The following is a 20,432-nucleotide window of genomic DNA, read 5'->3' as shown; positions in this document are numbered from 1 at the left end:
ATTAGCTAATGCAGCCTTGGGCAAATTTCTTAACCTCCAATTCCTTTTTCTCTAACATAGGAATAAACAGGACCCACCCACTGCTATGAAAGGACCGGTGCTGAGAAACAGGTGGGGAACCGAATTCGAGCATGGACTTGGCCCATGGCCTATTGGCCTGGGAGGCTGAGGATGACAGATGAAGACTTTGTCTACATCTGAGTGTGCTGTATCCTCTCTCCTGGCACCTTCATGTCCAGCAGGCTACACACTCACTGTACAAGACTGGGCTTGGGGGGAGTGTTATTATTATCCAATACTGTCTAGGACTCCAGCAAGACTTCTGGGACCTGGGAGGGGACCCCTCCCCTAGAGAACATCGTCAAGTCCCCGATCTATGTCCTGACTACACTGCCATCCTTCTGCATCCTTTAGATGACTTATTCAGGTGTCCACTGTTGATATTTGTCCTAAGTGGTTGGACTTACAGGGTTGATGAGGAAATTCAGTGAGCTCACAAGTCAAGAGCTTTGTGCAGTGCCTGCTTCAGAGCTAATGCTTATGAAATGTTAGCTATTCTGGTCCATAAGCACTCGCTGTGTGCCAGGCACATGCGTGCGTGTGTGTGTGTGTGTGTGTGTGTGTGTGCGCACGCGCGAGCACTTCATGGGCATGTGCACACACATCGCAAAGGTCAGTAAATCCAAAGTGGCAGCCATTGTTCCCACGGCAGCGAAAGCAGCAACCCTCTTGAGCACCTTCAGGCTGTACTCTAAAACACAACTCCTGTTCTCTGTCTTCCTTTTTAAAAACAGGAAGGATTGTTTCTGAATGCTTGTGTATCATTTTCGCTTATTTCCAGACAAAAGGGAGGATGTTTCTTATCCATAACACGGGAAGGTCCTAGAACCTTCCTCTGAGGCTCCTAGGAGACAGGATTGTGCCCCTGAAGCATTCAGCACGGTCTGGCTCAGGCAAAGAGCTGCATAAATGGCAGCTGTGAATCTCACAGCCCGTTTAATGGGACGAGAGAGAAGGTCATGCAATGCCTAGTGAGAATACAGGAAGAGCTGGTTCTGAATCCTAATCCCCCCATTCACTATCTGGGAAGCCTTGGGCAGGTTAACTTCTCCGAACTCAGTTTCCTCAACTGCAAAATGGGATAATCATACACCTGGCCTCATGCGTTATGAGAAGTCAGGGACAGAATCTGGGAGGGGCTCAGTGCCTGCCTGGAAGGAATGATGTTTCTGCAGCTTCCAGGGGAGGGCGGGTGGGAGCTGGCAGGCAGTGTAGGGAATTTTCCAGCCAGGTTGCCTCTTTTTTTTTTTTTTGAGACAGTGTCTTGCTCTGTCGCCCCACCTAGAGTACAATGGCATCATCGTAGCTCACCATGACCTCAAACTCCTGGGCTCAAGCAATCCTCCCGCCTTGGCCTCCCAGATAGTTAGGATTACAGGCGTGAGCCACCACGCCCAGCCCAAGATGCCTCTTAACCCTCTGTTTCTATTTTGTTTTGCTTTTAAACTCATTGTTTATCGGCCAGAGCCCAATTTTTAAAACGACAGTTTCTCTTGAAAGACTACGCTGTGCTCTGTAGATAATGGACGTTCAACTCACGTAACACTGAGGTTGCTAATGACCCCGAGAGGCATGTTAGTATTTTCCCCCATTTTACAAACGAGGGAACTGAAGCTCAAAGTCAGACTAGCCAGAATTCAATCCCAACTTCCAGGCCTTGCTTAACACGTGGGGGTGACAATACCCACTTCTCTGGGTGGTAGTGACAATCAAATGACATTTTTTTAAATGTACATAATGCCTTTATCCCAGTGCCTGGAACGCAGCAGGCAATCAGTAAGTATTAGGTTCTCCAGGCCCCACCCCCGCCACACCCTTCCTCTTCACTTCCCCCCAGCACTCACATGAACCTGAGCTCAGACTCCCGTCGGACCAAGACTTCCCGCAGGCGCTGGATTTTCGCCATCTCCAGCTCGATCTCCTCCGGCATCATGGTTGTCTCAGCCATGGAGATGATGTCCAGCTGACCTGTGCAGGAGACAGAGACGCAGGCGTCAGGACCCGGGGGCTGTACCGGTTCTCAGAGATTCCTGCGGAGCAGACCAAATTGTCACCCCAGGGAACAGCCTTGCTCCGAGACTACCACACACCACGAGGGCGCACAGACCTCGGCCTGGGCTGCAAATGTGTATTCGTGCGTGGGCCCTGCAGAGACTGGAAAACACGTTTTCCATGGGAACCCTGTGTGATGGCAAGTGGAGACTCAGGTGGGCTCATGAAAACCTGCTGAAGGCTTTGCCAGCCCCTGCTGAGCCCCCTGCCCATGGTCACTCCACCCCATCCCAGCCTCCAAGACCAAGGCTGACTCAAGGCAGAAGAAAGTTTTATAATAATTATCTTATGGTCATACTAAGTAATGTAAATAATAGTAATACAAAGCAATACAAGTTTGTTGTAGAAAATTCAGATAATACAGGTAGGCAAAAAAGAACAAGGTAAAATGTCATCTGTAACCCACTGCCAGAAAGCCACCAGTAACATTCTGATGGGCACTCTTCCAGTCTTATATAGTCAGAGTTCTATCTACTGCCATATACACAGAAAACCATACGTAAAAACCATATATATTACCATACATACATGACCACATATAAAGACAGACACTACATATATGTGTGTGCGTATTAGTCTGCCAGGGCTGCCGTAACAAAATATCACAGCCTGGGTGACTTATACAACAGCAATTTATTTTGTCACAGGTCTGGAGGCTAGAAGTCCAAGATCAAGGTGCCAGCAGGGCTAGTGTCTGGTGAGGGCTCTCTTCCCAGCCTGCAGACAGCTGCCTTCTTGCAATGTGCTCACATGGTTGCTTCTTATGTGCTGGGGAGGGCAGGGTGGGATGTGGGGGGCAAGCTCTCTGCCGTCTCTTCTTATTAATACAAGGACAAAGTCTCCAATTTCACATTTTCCCTATTCACCCACCTCCCCTCACTCCCTCCCATTTGCACAGTTGTTCCACACTGCCCTCCCCAACTCAACAGCAGGTTCTGCACTATCTACCTTCCGCACTCATCTATGTTGTGAAATCTTGGATCTCTTTGCAAATATAAAAGAAGCAGACATTGCTCTGAAATGCTGAACTGAAATGGCAGAAAATCTCCAATAGGCCTATGACTACAAGGCCAAAATTTCCTTAGAGGCCCCATCTCCAAATACAGCCACACTGTGGGTTAGGGCTTCAACATAGGAATTTGCATAATGGTATGTATATATGCATGTATGTATATGTGTGTATATACCTATCACCACATATATTACTACTAACATTTTGGTACATATGCTTCCAGTGTGCATATGATAGTTTGTATGATCATATATATGTAGTATGCATATATAAGGAAATATATATATCATTTACATGTATAATATTATACACAGACAAGCATATTTTTAAGACAAAAATGTACACAAATGTTAGCAGTTAAAAATGTTAATATATGCATGTGCATATACACACATATATACCATTATATACGTATACACATATCCATCATTACATAGGTCTCATTTTTATAATATGAAGTTAAGGTCGCACCCTTCCTTACTTGCTTTTCTCACTTTCGCCTGTCCTTGGATGTTCTTCCTGAGCAGCAGTGCAGAAGGGTAGGTAGCTTTCTATTTGTGGCTGTATCAGGAATCACTTAGTCAATCCCAAGACATTTACGTTGTTTCCCATTTTTCCCCACTATAAACAGCCCTGAGATGAGCCTTTTCAAAGCTGAATCTTTGCACACATCTAAGAGGTTCCTTTAGGCTACATTTCCAGAAGAATGGCTGAGTGTTAAGGGATGCAACATTCAAGGCTGTTTACAGGTAGCGGGGGAGTCTTGCGGGAGGAGATATTCTTGCTTTCCTCTGAGACCAACGTCACATCACCTGTATCTGCTAACTCTTTGCACACACACCCCCAAGGTTGGGCCCCACCCTGCATCTCAGTTCTGTTGCCAGGCGTTATCTTTGGAAAGTTGCCCTCTTTCTACCTGCCTGTCTCCCACCCACGACCTGGGGCCTTGGGCCTGCACACCTGCACAGGGCTGTGATCTGCAGACTTCCCTGAAGTCGGGCTCCCAGGAGCCCACATACCATGTCTGTCCATCTGTGGGGCTCTCCTGGCTTTTCAGTAAGTTGGCACACCCTTCCATCACTTAGCCCCTAACGCATCTGTTCCATGTGGCAGAGTGACCCGTCTCCCCTCCACCAATCAAACTCCTCCTCACTTTACTGAGGAGTCAGGAGAAAGACAATTCCCCATAGTCAATGCTCACATCGCAAGGACTGGCCTCCCTCCATTCTCTCTGGGACAATTCCCGATCTGGAAGAGAAATAATGACACAGGCAACGGAAAAGGCCGAGGAAGTAGTTGGAGACAAGAAATTTCAGCCTGCCAGTCACAGGCCTGTTGATCTTCTCCCCTTTCCGTTCAGCATCTCGGAGCCATGTCTGCTTCTTTTATATTTTCAGAGAGCTCCAAGGTTTCACAACGTGGCTGAGCACAGAACATAGTGCAGAATTTGTGGCAGAGCTGGGGAGAGGGCATTGAACAACTGTGTACGCAGAAGGGCAAGAAGGGAGGTGGGTGAACGGGGAAAACGTGAAACTGGAGAGACTGTCGATCATCTCCTCCCTGCCTTCCAAGGCTGGCAGGTCCTAAGGACTCTCCAGCCTTCTGGGTGAACACACAGATGCAGTGGAGGGAGGGGAGGAGTGTCAGAAAGAGAGGGAGGAAGAGAGGTCAGAGGAGCTGTCTCAGGCTGCAGCTGTCTACAGGAGAGTTGTAGGAAATTTTCCACGTGATGTGCTGGGTAAAGATCTCTGTGGGGTCATCAGGTTAAGCTTCAAGGCCGCTGGAATCGGATTTGGGGTCCTATTGCCCCTGACCCCATGCCAAGATGGCTCCTGGGATTGGAGCAATAAGGCCCGGCTTGAGCAAGGAGGGAAGGAGGAAGGCGTAGGATAAAAATATTAATATTTATCGAGAGTTACTATGTGCCGGGATCCAACCAGGCTAGAGGACCAGCTTCGCGGACTCTGGGAACAGGGCAATTGAGGGTTGCAGTGACCTGGGGGTGCAGGGTGGGGGTGTCCTGGAGTCGGATGGCCTGGGTTTGAGTCCTGGCACACCCCTCACTAGCCATATGGCCTTGGAGAGTTTTTTGACCTCTCAGGGGCTCAGTTTTTCCTCTGTGACATGGGACAGCAAGAGAGCCCACCCTGCGTGGCAGCTGCGAGGCATGAATGAACCGAGGCATGCCGTGCTCTATACATGGTTACAACTGCCCTTGTCACCGCCAGGGTGCCTGCTCTGCCCCGCCTTCTCTTTTAATCCTCGCCAAAAGCCAGCAGGGTTGGTATGCTCTCATTCGTACACATAAGGAAACAAAGGCTTGGGGCTGCCAAGGGAAAGGGCTGAGCCCAGGTCTGGCTCCAGATGCATGCTCTTTGGCCCATCCCAGCTGCCTCTGGTCCATGCAGGTGTTCTAAGTCCACACCCCGCGTTCATTCACATCTCAGAGGCAAGGGTGGTGCCACAACAAATCATCATGACCAGGGAGGCTTAAAACCACAGCGATTTAGTCTCTCATGGTTCAGAAGTCCAAAATCAAGGTGCTGGTGGGGCCACCCTCTCTCCAAGAGCTCTAGGAAAGGATACTTCTTTGTCTCTTCCAGATCCTGGTGGCTCCTGGCAATCCTGACCCTTCCAGCCTCTGGTGGTTCCTTGGCTGGTAGTAGCATCACTCCAACCTCTGCCTCTGTTTTCATGTGGCCTTCCTCCTAGGGGCTCTGTGTGTCCCTTTCTGTCTCATTCAATGTAGGGCCCACCCGACTCCAGTGTAATCTCATCTGCATCCTTATCTGAATTACCCCTCCAAAGATCCTATTTCCAAATAAGGTCACATTCTGACATTCTAGATGGACATGAATTTTAAGAGGCCACTAACCCACCACAAGGATGGATAGCCGCCGGCTTGCAAGCTCCCTGACAGCAGTGTCACTCTCTCCAGGGGCTTTAGTTTGGGCACACGGAGCACAGCCTTGGAAGCACCAGGTGTCCCAGGAAGCAGCCAGGGGGTGGGAGAAGTGCACAGGGGAACATGGGTCTGGCAAAAGCCAGCTGGGGGCCAGAGTCGGAGATCCTCGTTTGAGATCAGTCACCTGCTGAAAGACCTCGAATGAGTCTCTCTACCTCTTAGCATCACTTTTCATCTCTGCACAACGGGGTTCGATCATTGCCATGTGCTGGAGGCTCTATGTGTATTATCTCATTTAATCCCATTTTAAACAAATCTGACAACAAATCTGAGGCTTAGAGGTGGAAAGTGACTTGCCCAACATCACGCAACCAGAATGTTGCAGAGACAGTTCAAACCCAGCTTTCTCACTCTCTCTCTCTCTCTCTCTCTCCTCCACCCCGCCAAACCACATGCCCTTAACCACATTTTACAGCCTCCTGGTGAGGGTTAAATGCATCTGTGGGTGTGCAAGTGCATAGTTAACCACCCCACAATATGAGCATCCTCATTTTTCACATCGCAGTTCAGATGGGCAACATGATTTCCATGGGACAGATGCTGAAAATGGCAACACACCCTGGGGCGAGGCGTGGGACAAAGAAAATTAATCGAGAACTGGCAGTTTACCTCCATCCCTGGGGGAGGACGGAGGTGGAAGCTGCCAGGCACCAGGTGCCAAGATGAAAGTTTAGCTTTGATCTGGGGCAGAGAATGGGGCTAACCACTGAAGGATGCTTTCTTCCTGGGGAGAAAGGAATGAAGTCTAAACCTCAAATTGGATAGGAAACAGAATCCTTTCTCATAGCGAGCACTCTGTGCCAGGCACTGTGCTAGGCTCATGCAAGTCACACCTCATTTAATCTTCACAGCACCCTAGGCCAGAGCTTGACCAAGCACAGCCAGCTGGCCGAACCCAGCCTGATCCCTGATGTTGTCAGTAAAGTTTTATTGGAACATTAGTCACGCTCATTTATTTATGTATTATTCATGGCTGCTTTTGTGCTCCAACAGCAGAACTGAGTAGTTCCAACAGAGACCACATAGCTCACAAAGCCTCAAATGTTTCCCACCTGGCCCTGTACAGAAAAAGTTTAGGTTAAGAAACCCAGGTTTACCCAGTAACCATAACAGCTAACCTTTAGCGAGCATTTATCACATGCCAATGTGAACTAAAATAAAACCCTAACCCCCACCTCTTGCCAACGGAACAGACCCCCACCCCCTTGGCCAAGGGGACCCCAGAAAAACCTTAAAGCTGAGTTCCTGGCCACCAAGGGAAAGGAGATTGGACAGGCCTCAGACAATAAGACACTAAATTATTAACAGGACCTAAGGCCATGCAGAGCAAAGTTTAAATCACCTGCAGGCCAACCATTTGCTTGAGAGATCGCCTAAGCCAGTTTGTGTCCAGTGGCTGATCTCTGATTAATAGACTTCCTTATCTTAAAACATTCCGAGCCTTTAGACAGAGCTTCATTTCCTTAACCAATTCCAAGTCAAAGAATCTTTGTACCCCCCCTTCGAGATGTCCTGCCTTTTCGAGCCAAACCAATGCACACCTTCCACGTACTGATTTATGATTTCACGTCATTCCTGTTTTCATAAATGTATAAAACCAAACTCCAACGCGGCCACCTCAGGCACATTTTCTCAGGACCTCTTGAGGCCATGTGCTCCAGGCTGGCGGTCACACGAATTTGGCTCAGAATAAACCTCTTTAAATTATTCTACAGAGTATGGACGTTTTAACACCATGATCTATGCATTACCTTATTTAATTCTCAAAACAGTCCTGGATGGTCAGTGCTGTTATCCTATTTCATAGATGAGGAAATCAAGGCTCAGGAAAGGGAGTACGTGATGGGGCCGAGATTTAAAAGGAGATCTATCCTACTCGGAAGCTCTTGTTGTCATCAATCATATTCATGTAAGAACTACCTTCCTACTTAAGAAGTACCATCATCATCATAACGATAGGGGAAACTGAGTACCGTATATTGCTTTAGGTACTTGAAGAGCAGCTGCTCTCAAGCATTAGTGGGCATGGTGATTATCTGGGCGGGTTGTTAAAAAAGCAATTCCCTGCCCCTCCCCCTAGGAGGGGACTAGGATAACCCAGGTTGGGGGATCACATCCAGGAACCTTCATGAAGACTCTCGGAGGCTGAGGCAGGAGGATGGCTTGAGGTCAGGAGTTCGAGACCAGCCTGAGCAAGAGAGAGACCCATCTCTACTAAAAATAGAAAAAATTAGCCGGGCACAGTGGCATGTGCCTGTAGTCCCAGCTACTTAGGAGGATCGCTTGAGCCCAGGAGTTTCTGGTTGCTATGAACGAGACTGACACCATGGCACTCTAGTCCAGGCGACAGAGTGAGACTCTGTCTCCAAAAAAGAAAAAAAGAAAGAAAGAAAATGCTGGCATAGGACATGAATAAATGAAGATCACGCACAGTCGGTTTCTTTCCAGTCTGAACATGCGTGATAGAAGCTATTATAGCATGATAGGATGTTCCTTTCTTCACCAGCTGTTTCCGCAAGGAGGACAAGTCATGGGAGGAGACAGGAGGGATGTTTCAGGCTGGCTGGAGAAGACAGGCACTGCAAGGCTCTACTGAACGTTTTGTAGCACAGCCTGTTTGCTGTGTGGGGACAGCCAAGCATCGAGGCACAGGAGTCCCTAGGGCTCCCACTGCCATCGCTGTCACTGAGCTTCTAGGAGCTGAGTCACTTCTGGGGGAAGAGGCAGCTAAATCCATCTTCCTATCCCCAGATGCCACCCCAGGGAGACATGAGCTTCATGAGCAGCAGTAGCAAACAAGAACTGAGCACCAGGGCAGGACGGGGATGTGCCGGCAGGTTTAATCATTTATCTTGGAAATGTAAAGCTACACAGGGACAAGAATGGTGGACGTGATAATGGATGGGGGCTGGCAATCTCCTAGAAGCTTCCAGTTTAATTAGGGGGTGGGAGGGTCAAACTGCTGGGAACCAAAGGGAAGCCTTCCCTATTCTGTCTTCTCGAACTGTGGGTTGCGGTAGGAATTGAAGCCCACGCTGTCCTGCACAATCTTTGTTTTTGCTTCTGCTTCATCATAGCACCTGGTGCACACCCCAGCGCTCACTCATATTAAGCATTTGCTGTGAGCTGCAAAGTAGCTCTTAACGACTGCTCTTTCTAGATTAATAAAATGAGGCTTAGAGAGGTCATATATGATTGGCCAAAGGCACTCAACTGATGAGTGGCAGAATGGGACTCAAACCCAGATCTATCTGATTCCAAAACTGATGTTCTAAGGTCAAAGGGCTACCAAATAGTGTTTCCAAAACTCTAAACACTGCATCAAATTCACCACAGCCACGCATTGTGGACACTATCATGAATGCAGTATTTCTTGACATTGACTTTTTTTAGTCAAACTCCTTAAAGGAAATACCCTATCACATCCATAAATAATAAGTCACTGTTAGTTGGCATAACTCAAAAATAGCCATAAAAATAAACCTGATGAAGACAAAGCAACGTTTTAAATTCTGGATAAATACTGTGGCTTGCTCAAGGTTCAGACCGAAGCTGACTTTTCTGTCTTAACAAGGTGCATTAGCAAATACTAGTGGTGTTCAAGGCAAACTGGCATCAAATTGAGGCTTTCTTGTTTAGGAAATCAGAAAGGCTGATCACTGGGAAAAAGAGAATGACTTTTCTGCAATGTCATTCACTGTTCTTTGATGCTAGAAGTATCTGAGTACCACGGGGGCACCTATCCCACCCCTGGGAAAGCTACTGTAGAGTGAAACTCCAGCTCTTAGAGTTGGAAGGGTCTTAGAGGTCATCTGGGTCAGCTTCATATCCGTGTTGGACAGGATATGGAATGACTCGGCAAAATGTGGTTCTGAAGGTCCTCGACCAACAGCAGTCAGCCCAAGCTCTTCAGTTCTCACTGGAAATTACGTGAGAACTCAAGCCTGAAGGAAAATTCTCAGCCGTGGGTCAAGTCTTTTACCTAAAGCCGAATCAACCATTTTGAGTAATTATTTCAACCCAGTTCATATAACAAAAGCAATTAAATGAAGGTAGACCTATTCATTTCAGTCCTTGAAATATCCTCCCAGAGAAGGGCCACAGCGGTTGCATTTAGGGGAGGACACTAGGGCCATGAGGATCAATGTTGGGGAGAATCAACTTCACCTCCTATGTCCCTTTGTCTTGTTAGAATGTTTTTTGCTTTTGACACAGGGTCTCAACCTGTCATCCTGGCTAGAGTGCAGTGGCATAATCATAGCTCACTGTAACCTCAGATTCCTGCCCTCAAGTGATCCTCCTGCCTCAGCCTCCCAAGTAGCTGGGACTACAGGCATGCACCACGACAGCTGGCTAATTTTTTTTTAAACTTTTGTAGAGATGGGATCTCACTATGTTGTGCAGGCTGGCCTTGAACTCCTGGCCTCAAGTGAGCCTCCAACCTCCGCCTCCAAAAGTGCTGGGATTATAGGTGTGAGCCACTTTCCCTGGCCTCTTGTTAGAATTTTTAAATACACTTTTTATTTTGGAACAACTTACAGAAAAGTTGCAAAGAGAGTACAGAGAGCTCCCCATAGCCTTCATTCCATTCCCTCCATTGTTAACATTACCAAGAAACTGGCACTGGTACATTGCTATTAACTACATTGTTAAATTTTACCAATTTAACCCATCAGCAGGTGCTACCTATTCAAAACAGATTTAAAATAAAGAACAAAAGAGAAGAGGAAAAGGGGTGGCATGTGTAGGCACCATGGGAGCCAGGTCAGCCCTTGAAGGGGGCAGGAGAAAGGAGTGGCTATGGGTATGGGCTTTGGGGTCTCAATGTCCAGGTCTCATGCTCGACCCACCAGTCGATGGCTCTGGGCCTCAGTTTCTTCATCTGCAACATAAGGACAAACATACCCATCTCACAGGCTATTTATGTAAGTGCCAGGCAAATGGAAAGTTCTCTGTAATATCTGCTCTCATTATATTATTCATTTAATAACTATGCACCTAGAACCTGCTTTGTGGCAGACACTGCTCTAAGCAATGGGAAGGAACAATGAACAAAACAAACATCTCTGCCCTTGTGGAGCTGACCTCCTAGCAAGGGGCTTACACTGTCATGGAGAAAGTTGCTTCCATGCTTTGCGGTGTTCATCGGCTTGGGAGAGACTCCAGTTCAAGCCCCGGCTCTATCTGCCACTAACTGCATGACCTGGGCAAATTACTTATCTCCCTAAGTCTCAGTTTCCTCTTCTGTAAAATGAGAACGGTAACGACTACCTCATGAAGTTGCTGCTGCAGAGATGAAATGGCATAATACCAATTGTCCCTCGGTATATCCGTGGGGGTCCCTTGCCCCAACTTCACCTCTTCCCTAGAATTCCCTTCACTGGGAATGCCCCCTTCATACATCACCCCATTCTGTGCCTTCGTGGAAGATAAGAAGGACCAAAAGCCACATGTCCCCCCCCCCCCCCCCCCGCATTGTCCACAAAACCAACATCGGGCATGGAGAAGGGAGAGGAGGGGAGCAATATTAAGGTATTGATAATAAATTATTTTCTAACAAATATGCTAGAATATCCTTCAAAGAATCACCTTAGAATGCTCCATGCATCTAATAATATCAACACTCCTCCAGCCTTTTAAAACATTTCTTAGTCTCCTATAAAACTATCAAATCCTTTCTGGAATAAGGAAAGGTATTAATAAACAAACTCTTCTATGATAATTGCTTTCAAATTGGTTTATGAACCACTCAAGAAAAGCAGTTTGCTACATTTATATTCACTTCTTTATCTTCATATGACTTGATCAACCACTGTATTTGCACAACTTGACTCAGAGTTTGGTAGTTCTAAAAACCAAACTCCCTTTCTAAGAAATGGTTTATCACCATTGAAGATGTTCATAAGAGTTTGTCAGAGACTGGGACTGCAGTTCCCAGGTGGGATTTCCAACAAGGTTTTCATTTGAATTATGCCTATGTTACCTCCAGGGTGAGACTCTGAGGATGACACGAGTTCTGGCACATTATTTAACAATCTGTAATGTCATTTTACATTACTCAGCGTCCTCACCCCAACACTTCTAAGTGACCTTCAATGAGTCACTAAACCACTCTTGTCATTTTCCTCCCAGCCCCAAGCTAAAGGGCTCAGATTGGTTTCTAAGACCCTTTGGGACTGTACGAGAGAATAAAGTATTCTTCCTAATTCAAAGGGAACCATTTTAGGGCTGTCGAATTAAAACTGTTGAAATTGGTAACCCTGTAATAACAATAAGAATTATCCAATTAAAACTACATAAACAACTAAAGATTTTCAGCATTTCTGCAGGTTCATCCTACTATTCAAGGTTCATTTTTTTAAAATGTCCTCCAACCCTGCAAATCTCAGAATGACTTCATGAATACAGACAATTATAAATTTATCCTGAGCAGTGATTCATGCATCTTTACTCAGACTCCCTAATGCTTCCAATTTACAAACCAATTCAGAAGCAAGCCCAGGGCCCAGGTCACGCAAGGATGGTTAAAGAACCAGATGGTGCTGCTTAAAACCATGCTTGGTGGGGTTAAAACGATTGGAATCTGGAGGAAAATAAATTGGGACTGTCTCAAGTAATATTTCAGTTTTTAAAAATTGCTTAGTCTGGGAATCATGTGGCTCATTAAATTCCTCACAGGCTGGAAACTTGACAGGAGAGAGAAACTGCACAGGGAATATTATTTTCCTTCACAAAGTTCAAGACCAGGGAAAAGGGTGAGATCTATCCTCATCTGAATGAGGGGGGTTCTGGGGCCGGGAGCTCAGGGAAAACCAGCCAGGGAAGCCTATGCACAGGCTCTGTGCGGGCGTGGAGGGGAGCCAAGTTCAATGGGAAAACGGGAGAATCGGATCATGGTGGAAGAAGGAGGGAAGCAATCATGGAAATAGACGCTGGGTGAAAAGTCCGCATGAGAAGTAAGACGAGGCCCTAATCAGGGAGCTCAACCACAAAGGCAAAAGCATCAGGACTGGAAATACTTAAGGATATTTTAAAAATTAACTAAAATCCATACTTCGTTCAGATTTCCTTGGTTTTTACCTTTTTTTTTTTTTTTTGGAGACAGAGTCTCGCTCTCTTGCCTTGGCTAATGCTATGGTGTTATCATAGCACACAGCAACCTCAAACTCCTAGGCTCAGGTGATCCTCCTGCCTCAGCCTCCCGAGTGCTGGGACTACAGGTATGACCTAATGTCCTTTTTCCATTCCCGGATCCCATTTAGGACCCTGACATGACATTGAGTGCTAGAGTCTCCTTAGGCTCCTCTAGACTGTGACAGTTTCTCAGACTTTCCTTGTTTTTGATGATGACCTTGACAGTTTTGAGTACTGGTCAGTTTTGCCCCTCACGTGGTATTTTTCTGACTTTTTCTGACGATGAGGCTGGGGTTACGGGTTTGGGAGGAAGACCACAGAGGTGAATCACCATTCTCAGCACGTGCCCTCAAGCTGAGCTGGCACTGTGGAGGCCAACCTCAGTCACCTGGCTGAGGTGGTATCTGCAAGGTTTCTCCACTCTAAAGTTTCTCCCTTCCCCTCCTCTTGGGAAGGAAATCACTGTGCACAGCCCACACGTATGGAATGGGGAGTTATGTGTACCTCCTGGAGAGCAGAGTATGGTATTATTTTTATAATTAAAAAAATATTTCCACATGGAAAGGTGAAGAGGTTCACATGCCAGTGGAGCAAAAATCCAGAACAACTTGTGTGCCCCAGCGAGAGCAGGTAGTACACAAGAGACAACTGCCCAGCAATGCAGCGGGAGATGCAAAACCTAAAGGTTCACATCCAAGGGTCGACCTGGCTTCAAAAGCCAAAGACACCAAAAAAACAAAAAAACCCAAACTGGGCACAAAAGCTAGGCAAAGTTTCAGCCAGTTGGGATACTTTTCCAAGGCACTGATTGTTATTCTCTCCAGCGTGCCTTTTGAACATGCGGGGCTCTGTCCCCACTGGGTTGGTCCTTCTTCCATGGGACCTGGAGCAAAAAGCATGGCCTCCTCTGTCATTTGAGGGCTCTCTGCTTATTCAACATACCCACCGCACACCAGGTAATGTTCTAGGAGCGAGGCGTACAGAAATGAAACATCTATCCTCGTAGGGAAGACAGACGGCAAGGAGAAAGATAAACAAACCACATCATTTAAGTTGACAGGGCTGCTAACGAAGTAAAATGTGGTTCTGGGCTAGAAAGTGATGGATGGGGGGACTCCTTCAGATAACGGGGGTCACAGAAGGCCTCTCTGGGAAAGTAGCATTTGAGCTGACACTGAATATCCACCCAGTAGAAGCCGGGCCAGGAAGACAGAAGGAAAGAAAGCTTCAGGCACGCGCTCAGAACCCCTGAGAGGGGAACAAGCTTCACGTTCAAGGACAGAGAGAAGGCCAATGTGGGCAGAGCAAAATGAGGAAGAGGAGGAGCTTTACAAGAAGAAGGGGCCAGGTGATGCAAGGCTGCGGGCCAAGCTGAAAAGTCTGGAGTTTAGTCCCAGTAATTGACCTACAGGAGAATTTTGATCAAGGGAGAGATTTGACCTGATTCTATTTTGAAGAGTCGCCGTGTCTCCCAAGAGAGAGTGCTCTGTTCAGGGAGCAAGCACAGAAATCAAAAGACCAGCCTTCCGCTCTTGCCTCAGAGCTGTTGAAGGATTGAATGCATCATAAGTCGTGCAAAGCACTTAGTGCAGGGAGATAGCAAGGGTGCAGTGAATGCAGTAAAATAAAATGCATACAATAAGTGCAATAAACAAACGCACTCCTGCAGATATGCAGATGCCCTCCGCTTCTTCTACCTTAGCCATGGACAACTTTACAGCTTCATGGTTCTTTGCAGAGCATGGGACAGCCCTGCAGGAGATGTTCCCGCAGACAGAGCCGACTGGCTGGGCGTGTGGCGGATGAGTCTCACAGAAGCCAGAGTATCCCCAGGCACACGCGCCCAGGATCACACCTTGTTTAGAAAGTGGGGTCTAAAACACCAGTCCCAGCCTGAGTGAGGCCTGGTGTGTGTCCCGGGACTTCCCTGCGTGGCACCTCTTGAAGTGGGCACTGGTAACTGAGCGTGGAAGTCTTGGTTTGGCAGAGGTTGGAGGAAAAAGATATTGGATCTGAAATCGGACACTGAGGATAAAAGAAAAACAGGGTCGGAATGGAGTGTGCTATGGGATAAACTCGAGGTGCCAACTTATGTTTGGGGGAAGGTGGAAAAGTTAGACTCTGCGGTGTGGGAGGAGCAGAGTAAATGTCAACAGTACCCCCAAGCCTCGAAAACTCCAATATGAGTCACGGAGAGCTCACGTCAGAAAACAGCTATTTTGGGCCTAGCTGGAAAGTTCGGCTCTGTCTGCCTTTGCTGAGAGCTGACCAGGACTGTTAGCTATTCAAGTCATTGCTTCCCTTAAAACAAAACTTCAATCAAGTGAGTGCTGTGAGCCTGCACGGAAGATGGAAAATAAACCTTTCCATAGCGCTAGGTTTGCCAAGGCGGAAGGTCTGCTCTAAGAGAAGCTGGAACCTGCAGGAGGGAATTTTGCCAACGGTAAAACAAGCAATTCCTCCAAGAAGACGGAGTATGAACAGCAATTTCCTGTTCCTGCCATTTTGTTCAGGGCATTTAGATTCTAAATGTCACAGTGTGATGTCCCTATATGCAATAGACATTTGTTGATTTGCCTCCCAGCATCCATTCACCTTTCTTTGGTAACAAGACCCCTGTTTCCTTTGGGGGAACCAACATACACATCATTCCCAGGTCTTGGGTATTTAGTGGGGCTGACCTCACCCGGGTGGGCACTGGGCCTCTCACTGTGTTCCATTTCCCTGGCTCCCAAGGCTGGTTCAGATGGACATGGGGTTGGATACACACCACAAGTAGCAGGCCCAGAACTTTTATAGAAACTCTTGGGGAAAAGAAACCCTGGCATCACATGAATCCTAAGAACAAAGCCCTCATGGAGAAGAGCTGAGAGATGGAGAGATAAACTTTGGACCAGGTGTGGGACATCTGACCCCAGATGGACCAATAGGCTCCTTCCCTGAGAGTTTGGAATTGAGATGAAGATTCCAGTCTCAATTTAACTACTGTCTTAAAATATAAACCGGGTAGCTATATGCCACAACTTCTAAAAAACACAGAAAGCCAGTCTTCCATGAGAGAAAAGAATAAAGGAGACATGAAGAGAAAAACACAGTCAAGAGATGGAGGTGGCAGAAGGGATCTTCTTGTTCCACAACAAGCTCTAGTCCCTTCTTGAATTCCAGTGAAATTCCACCCCTGTGTTCTGTGAGACGCTCCAGAATCCTTCCACAATATCTACTTTTGGCTGAATTGAATGATTTTTGGTTATCTACAGCCAAAATAATCCTCAAATGTAGCTCCATTAAGAGCAAAACAATCTGCCAGTTTTAATATTCTCTGAATCATCAGTATGGGCCTCACACATAATGGATTTGAAGGATTTTGGATTATTTCCTTAGCTGTGCACTAACTAGGCCAGCTTCCAAGAATAAATGGTTTGTAGGCAGAGAGACTAGGTAATTATGTGTAGAATGGTGCATAGGACAGTCTGGGAACCAAAAAATTGGTTTTAGGATTCACTTTAGTTTTCTTGTTGTTATTTGTTTGCTTCCTTTCTTTCTTCCTGGAAAGAAAACAAATATTCTTCCTTATTTTCCTCCAAAGAAATAGCTGGAAATGGTAGTTTATACTTGGGATGGAGCTTGGGGAAATGAGCAGTGTCTCAGAACCAATTACTGAAATGATCAGAATGGACATAAAATGCTGGTGCATAATTTCCTAAGCCCAGTTTCTCAAGGTAGAAATGGTTCAGAGATAATCCAAAGGCTTCTCTGAAGAAATTAAACAAGTGGGATGGAAAAAGAAAGCACTGGCTTCCCTGGGCAGGTAATAATTGGGATTTGAATGAGTGGCAAGAAGCCCATTTACAAATGGAAAGTGTGAGGGTCTGATCGGCCAGGAGATTTGCTAAGTGATGATGGTAAGGTCAGGATCAGACCCCTGGCCTCTGAGACCAGCTCCCCAAGCCCAGGCCTGTGAACAACATCTGTTCTTCTGCCCCACTCAGCACTCATTTCCTGATTGTCCTTTGGGGGAATGGTCACGTGACCCAGAACTTGACCAATCAGAATATTCCACCGCCACCTCTTCCCCTGTGCCCTGCCACAGTAATTGGTCCAGATCTGGGCAAATTATCCAAGTTGGTGCCATAAGAGTCAGTTTCAGGACTTCTAATGAAAGTCTCTCTCTCTCTCTCTGTTTGAGATTATACCTGATGGATAATGGAAGCTTGAAGCTGATGCTTAGACACATGGAAAGCATCTGTCTGAGAGTAAAGCCAACACAGGTAGGTGCAGAATAAGGAGAAGAAGATGGAAAGATTGAGTCCTGCTGATTGCATTTGAGCCCCTAGGTCCAGTCATGCAGGATGTGGGATATGGGAAATTTTGAAGCACAGTGACTTCTGCTTAATGGGTAAAAAGTTTACTTGTGGGATGATGAAAATGTCTGGGAACTAGAGATGATGGTTGCATGTACTTAATGCCACTGAATGGTACACTTTAAAATGGTGAATTTTATGTTATATGAATTTTGCCTCAATTTTTTTAAAAGGAGGAAAAGGGAATATTTCTATCCAGGAAGTATCAGAGATTTCACGAAGGGGGTGGCATTGGAGCTAGACCCTAAAGAATGCGTTGGGTCTTGACTTGGTGGTCAAGAGGCAGGAGAGGGGGAGAGAAGCTTTCTAGGCCTCATAACCAAATGCTAAGCCCTTTCAAAGCATTAATTCCATCATCAATCCTCAGGGCAACCATTTGAGGTAGGAAATATTACTTTAACCCCGTTTCATAGATGGGGAAGCAAGGCCCAGAAAGGGAACATGACTAGTCTTAGTTTACACAACCGGTAAATTAGCAGAGATCTGGGAATCAAACCTAGGTTTGTCCAACTCTCAACCACTTTGCCAACTGCCTCCTAGGAGAGGGAAGAGCTTGTAAATGCAGAACCCTCCTTCAGAAGAATTCATCCTTCCACGTTCCTCATAGAATAATAATCAGAATTTAGCCCACTAAGAGCCTACTCACAACAGCACCCTTTGTAACAGTGAAAATACTAGAAATTTCCAATGTTTGGCCATAAGGGCTGGTTAAAACAAACTTATTGAAGAATACTTGATGGTTTGGGAATATGATTGCAATTTAGTGGTAAGCAAAAAAGGGAAAATAAAATAGATATTAGCTACACAGGAAAAAACATGAAAAAAATTACTAGAAAAACAAGCATCAGGATGTTGGTTAACTTTGGAGGTTAGAATTGTGGGTGATTTTTTTCTATGTGATATCTATGTAGCCTCTGTAGTTTCCATGCCTGTGAAATGCATATAATAAACAGGACCTCTGTCATTGAATAGTCATAAAGACAAAGTGACACAATGCATGTAAAGCTTGAAGTGCTGGCACCTGACATAGGATAAACGCCCAATATAATCATTGTAACTACAGTGATTACTACACACATGTATTAATTTTGTAACTAGGAACGCAGACAATAAATGCTAGTTTTAAATCCTATAGAATCTTTTTTGTTGTTGTTTTTTAAACATGGGCGAATCCCACACGGCACCCCCCGGAAGTCGCCTCGCTTTGCTCCCTTGTCACCGATTACCTCCTCCAGATGTGAAGCTGGAGGGAGCCGTGAGTCATGGCTGCTTCCACAGGTGCCCCTGCCCTGTGGCGTGACTCACCTCTGAGCTGCTCTGCGAGGAAGGGAACCACCTGCTTGCTTTAACACAGGGCGCTCAGCCCTCCCCACCAGGCGCCTCCTCCAGAGGCCGCCAACAAATGGATAGAGAGTTCAAAGCCTCACACTGGATGGTTCTGGGGGCCACCAGCATGTTTTCTCACTCCCCCACTCCCAGCCCCAGGCAGCAGGGAAAGAAAGCGTCTGTTTGGGGCACTGACACCAAGGCACGCAATTCAGCCCCTACACTGAGCTGTCTTTTTCCCTGAGTGACAGAGAACATGTTCCCTGAGCATCAACTATACCCCTGCAGGCCCCCATGATTAGGGCCTGGCTTTCCCTTCCCCTTCTCTCAAGGCTGGTTCTTACTCAAGGTAAGAACTTGGGGCAGGCTTGGAGCAGCGGGTGCCTGGTCAGTATCGACAGTGATGGGCTCTATCCTGCAAGGAAACGTCTTGCACAGAAGGTCCGGTTCATGGTCATGATGATGTTTTAGAATTACACAAGCGATACGTGAATTAATTCTCATTATAGAAAATTCAAGTGATCAAGAAGTATGTTTTAAAAAGAAAGAAAAGAGTTCCCTTGACACCTCTCTTCCAAGCCCACTCCTCTTCCCAGAGGTATCCAACCACTGGCAATAGTTAGGTATGCATACCGTATATGCAAACGAGTAAGGTTTAGTATACCAGTTTAGTTGCAATGTGGAATTTGAAATAATGTATCAATGAACTTTTCATACTCTGGTACATGAAAATCCATCAGTCAATCAACTCTTTGAAAGATCTTTTGCCCAAGCGTGATTTTGTGGTATCATGTATTAGTTATTTAGAAAACACTGGTACACTGAGTTATGCTGATCTTCCAAATGTTGACACATTTAATCACAAAAATCACATTCATTAACATTACCACCAATCTCATCAGGAAATCCTTGTATTGGGAAACTGTCAAGCTCATGGTAACAGATGCAGTTTTCCAAAATTCTAATTGTCTACTGAAAGCTCAAGTTTTATCACTGGCAACAAATACTGTCAGTTGTTTTCCTTGAAGTGACAGACTCACTTCATTTATTTCTGAGAAACTGTCTGACAAATATCCAAGGCTGAAAAACCCATAGTTTCTCAGTCTTTCTTTCAATGGTGTTCTATGCAAAAAAAAATAGCAGCTAGTTCAGTTCAAACGATTGCACAAATGCTTTCCCCCGAGACTTCAGCAGAAGTGCTTCATGTGTACTTCCCATCCCATCATCCAGAATAGTTCAAAGACATGTATGTATTCAGGATCAGGAGTCAATAAAATTCGTAATTCTCGTAGCTTCATCAAGAACGTACTTAAGTGAGACTGCCGTGTGTTTAACTGTGGGTGCACGGCAGTAAGGAGTATGATTACTGGCCGGGCACGGTGGCTCGTGCCTGCAATCCTAGCACTCTGGGAGGCCGAGGCGGGTGGATTGTTTGAGCTCAGGAGTTCGAGACCAGCCTGAGCAAGAGCAAGACCCCGTCTCTACTAAAAAAAATAGAAATAAATTATATGGACAGCTAAAA

General features: G+C 46.2%; 1 protein-coding gene across 2 annotated transcripts in view; it reads right to left on the bottom strand.

Annotated features, from left to right (window-relative positions):
- The window catches only part of BMERB1 (bMERB domain containing 1), a 92,363-nt gene that overhangs the window by 36,633 nt on the left and 35,298 nt on the right, over positions 1-20,432 (bottom strand). For both annotated transcript variants that reach the window (XM_045542659.1, XM_045542660.1), the window contains exon 2: positions 1,905-2,028. In XM_045542659.1, the coding sequence (XP_045398615.1) occupies positions 1,905-2,028 (124 nt within the window). The remainder of the gene's footprint in view (positions 1-1,904; positions 2,029-20,432) is intronic.

The sequence above is a fragment of the Lemur catta genome, chromosome 2 (genome assembly GCF_020740605.2).
Source record: "Lemur catta isolate mLemCat1 chromosome 2, mLemCat1.pri, whole genome shotgun sequence".
In the NCBI taxonomy this organism is placed as follows: Eukaryota; Metazoa; Chordata; class Mammalia; order Primates; family Lemuridae; genus Lemur; species Lemur catta.
This window is presented reverse-complemented; position numbering and strand designations above follow the sequence as displayed.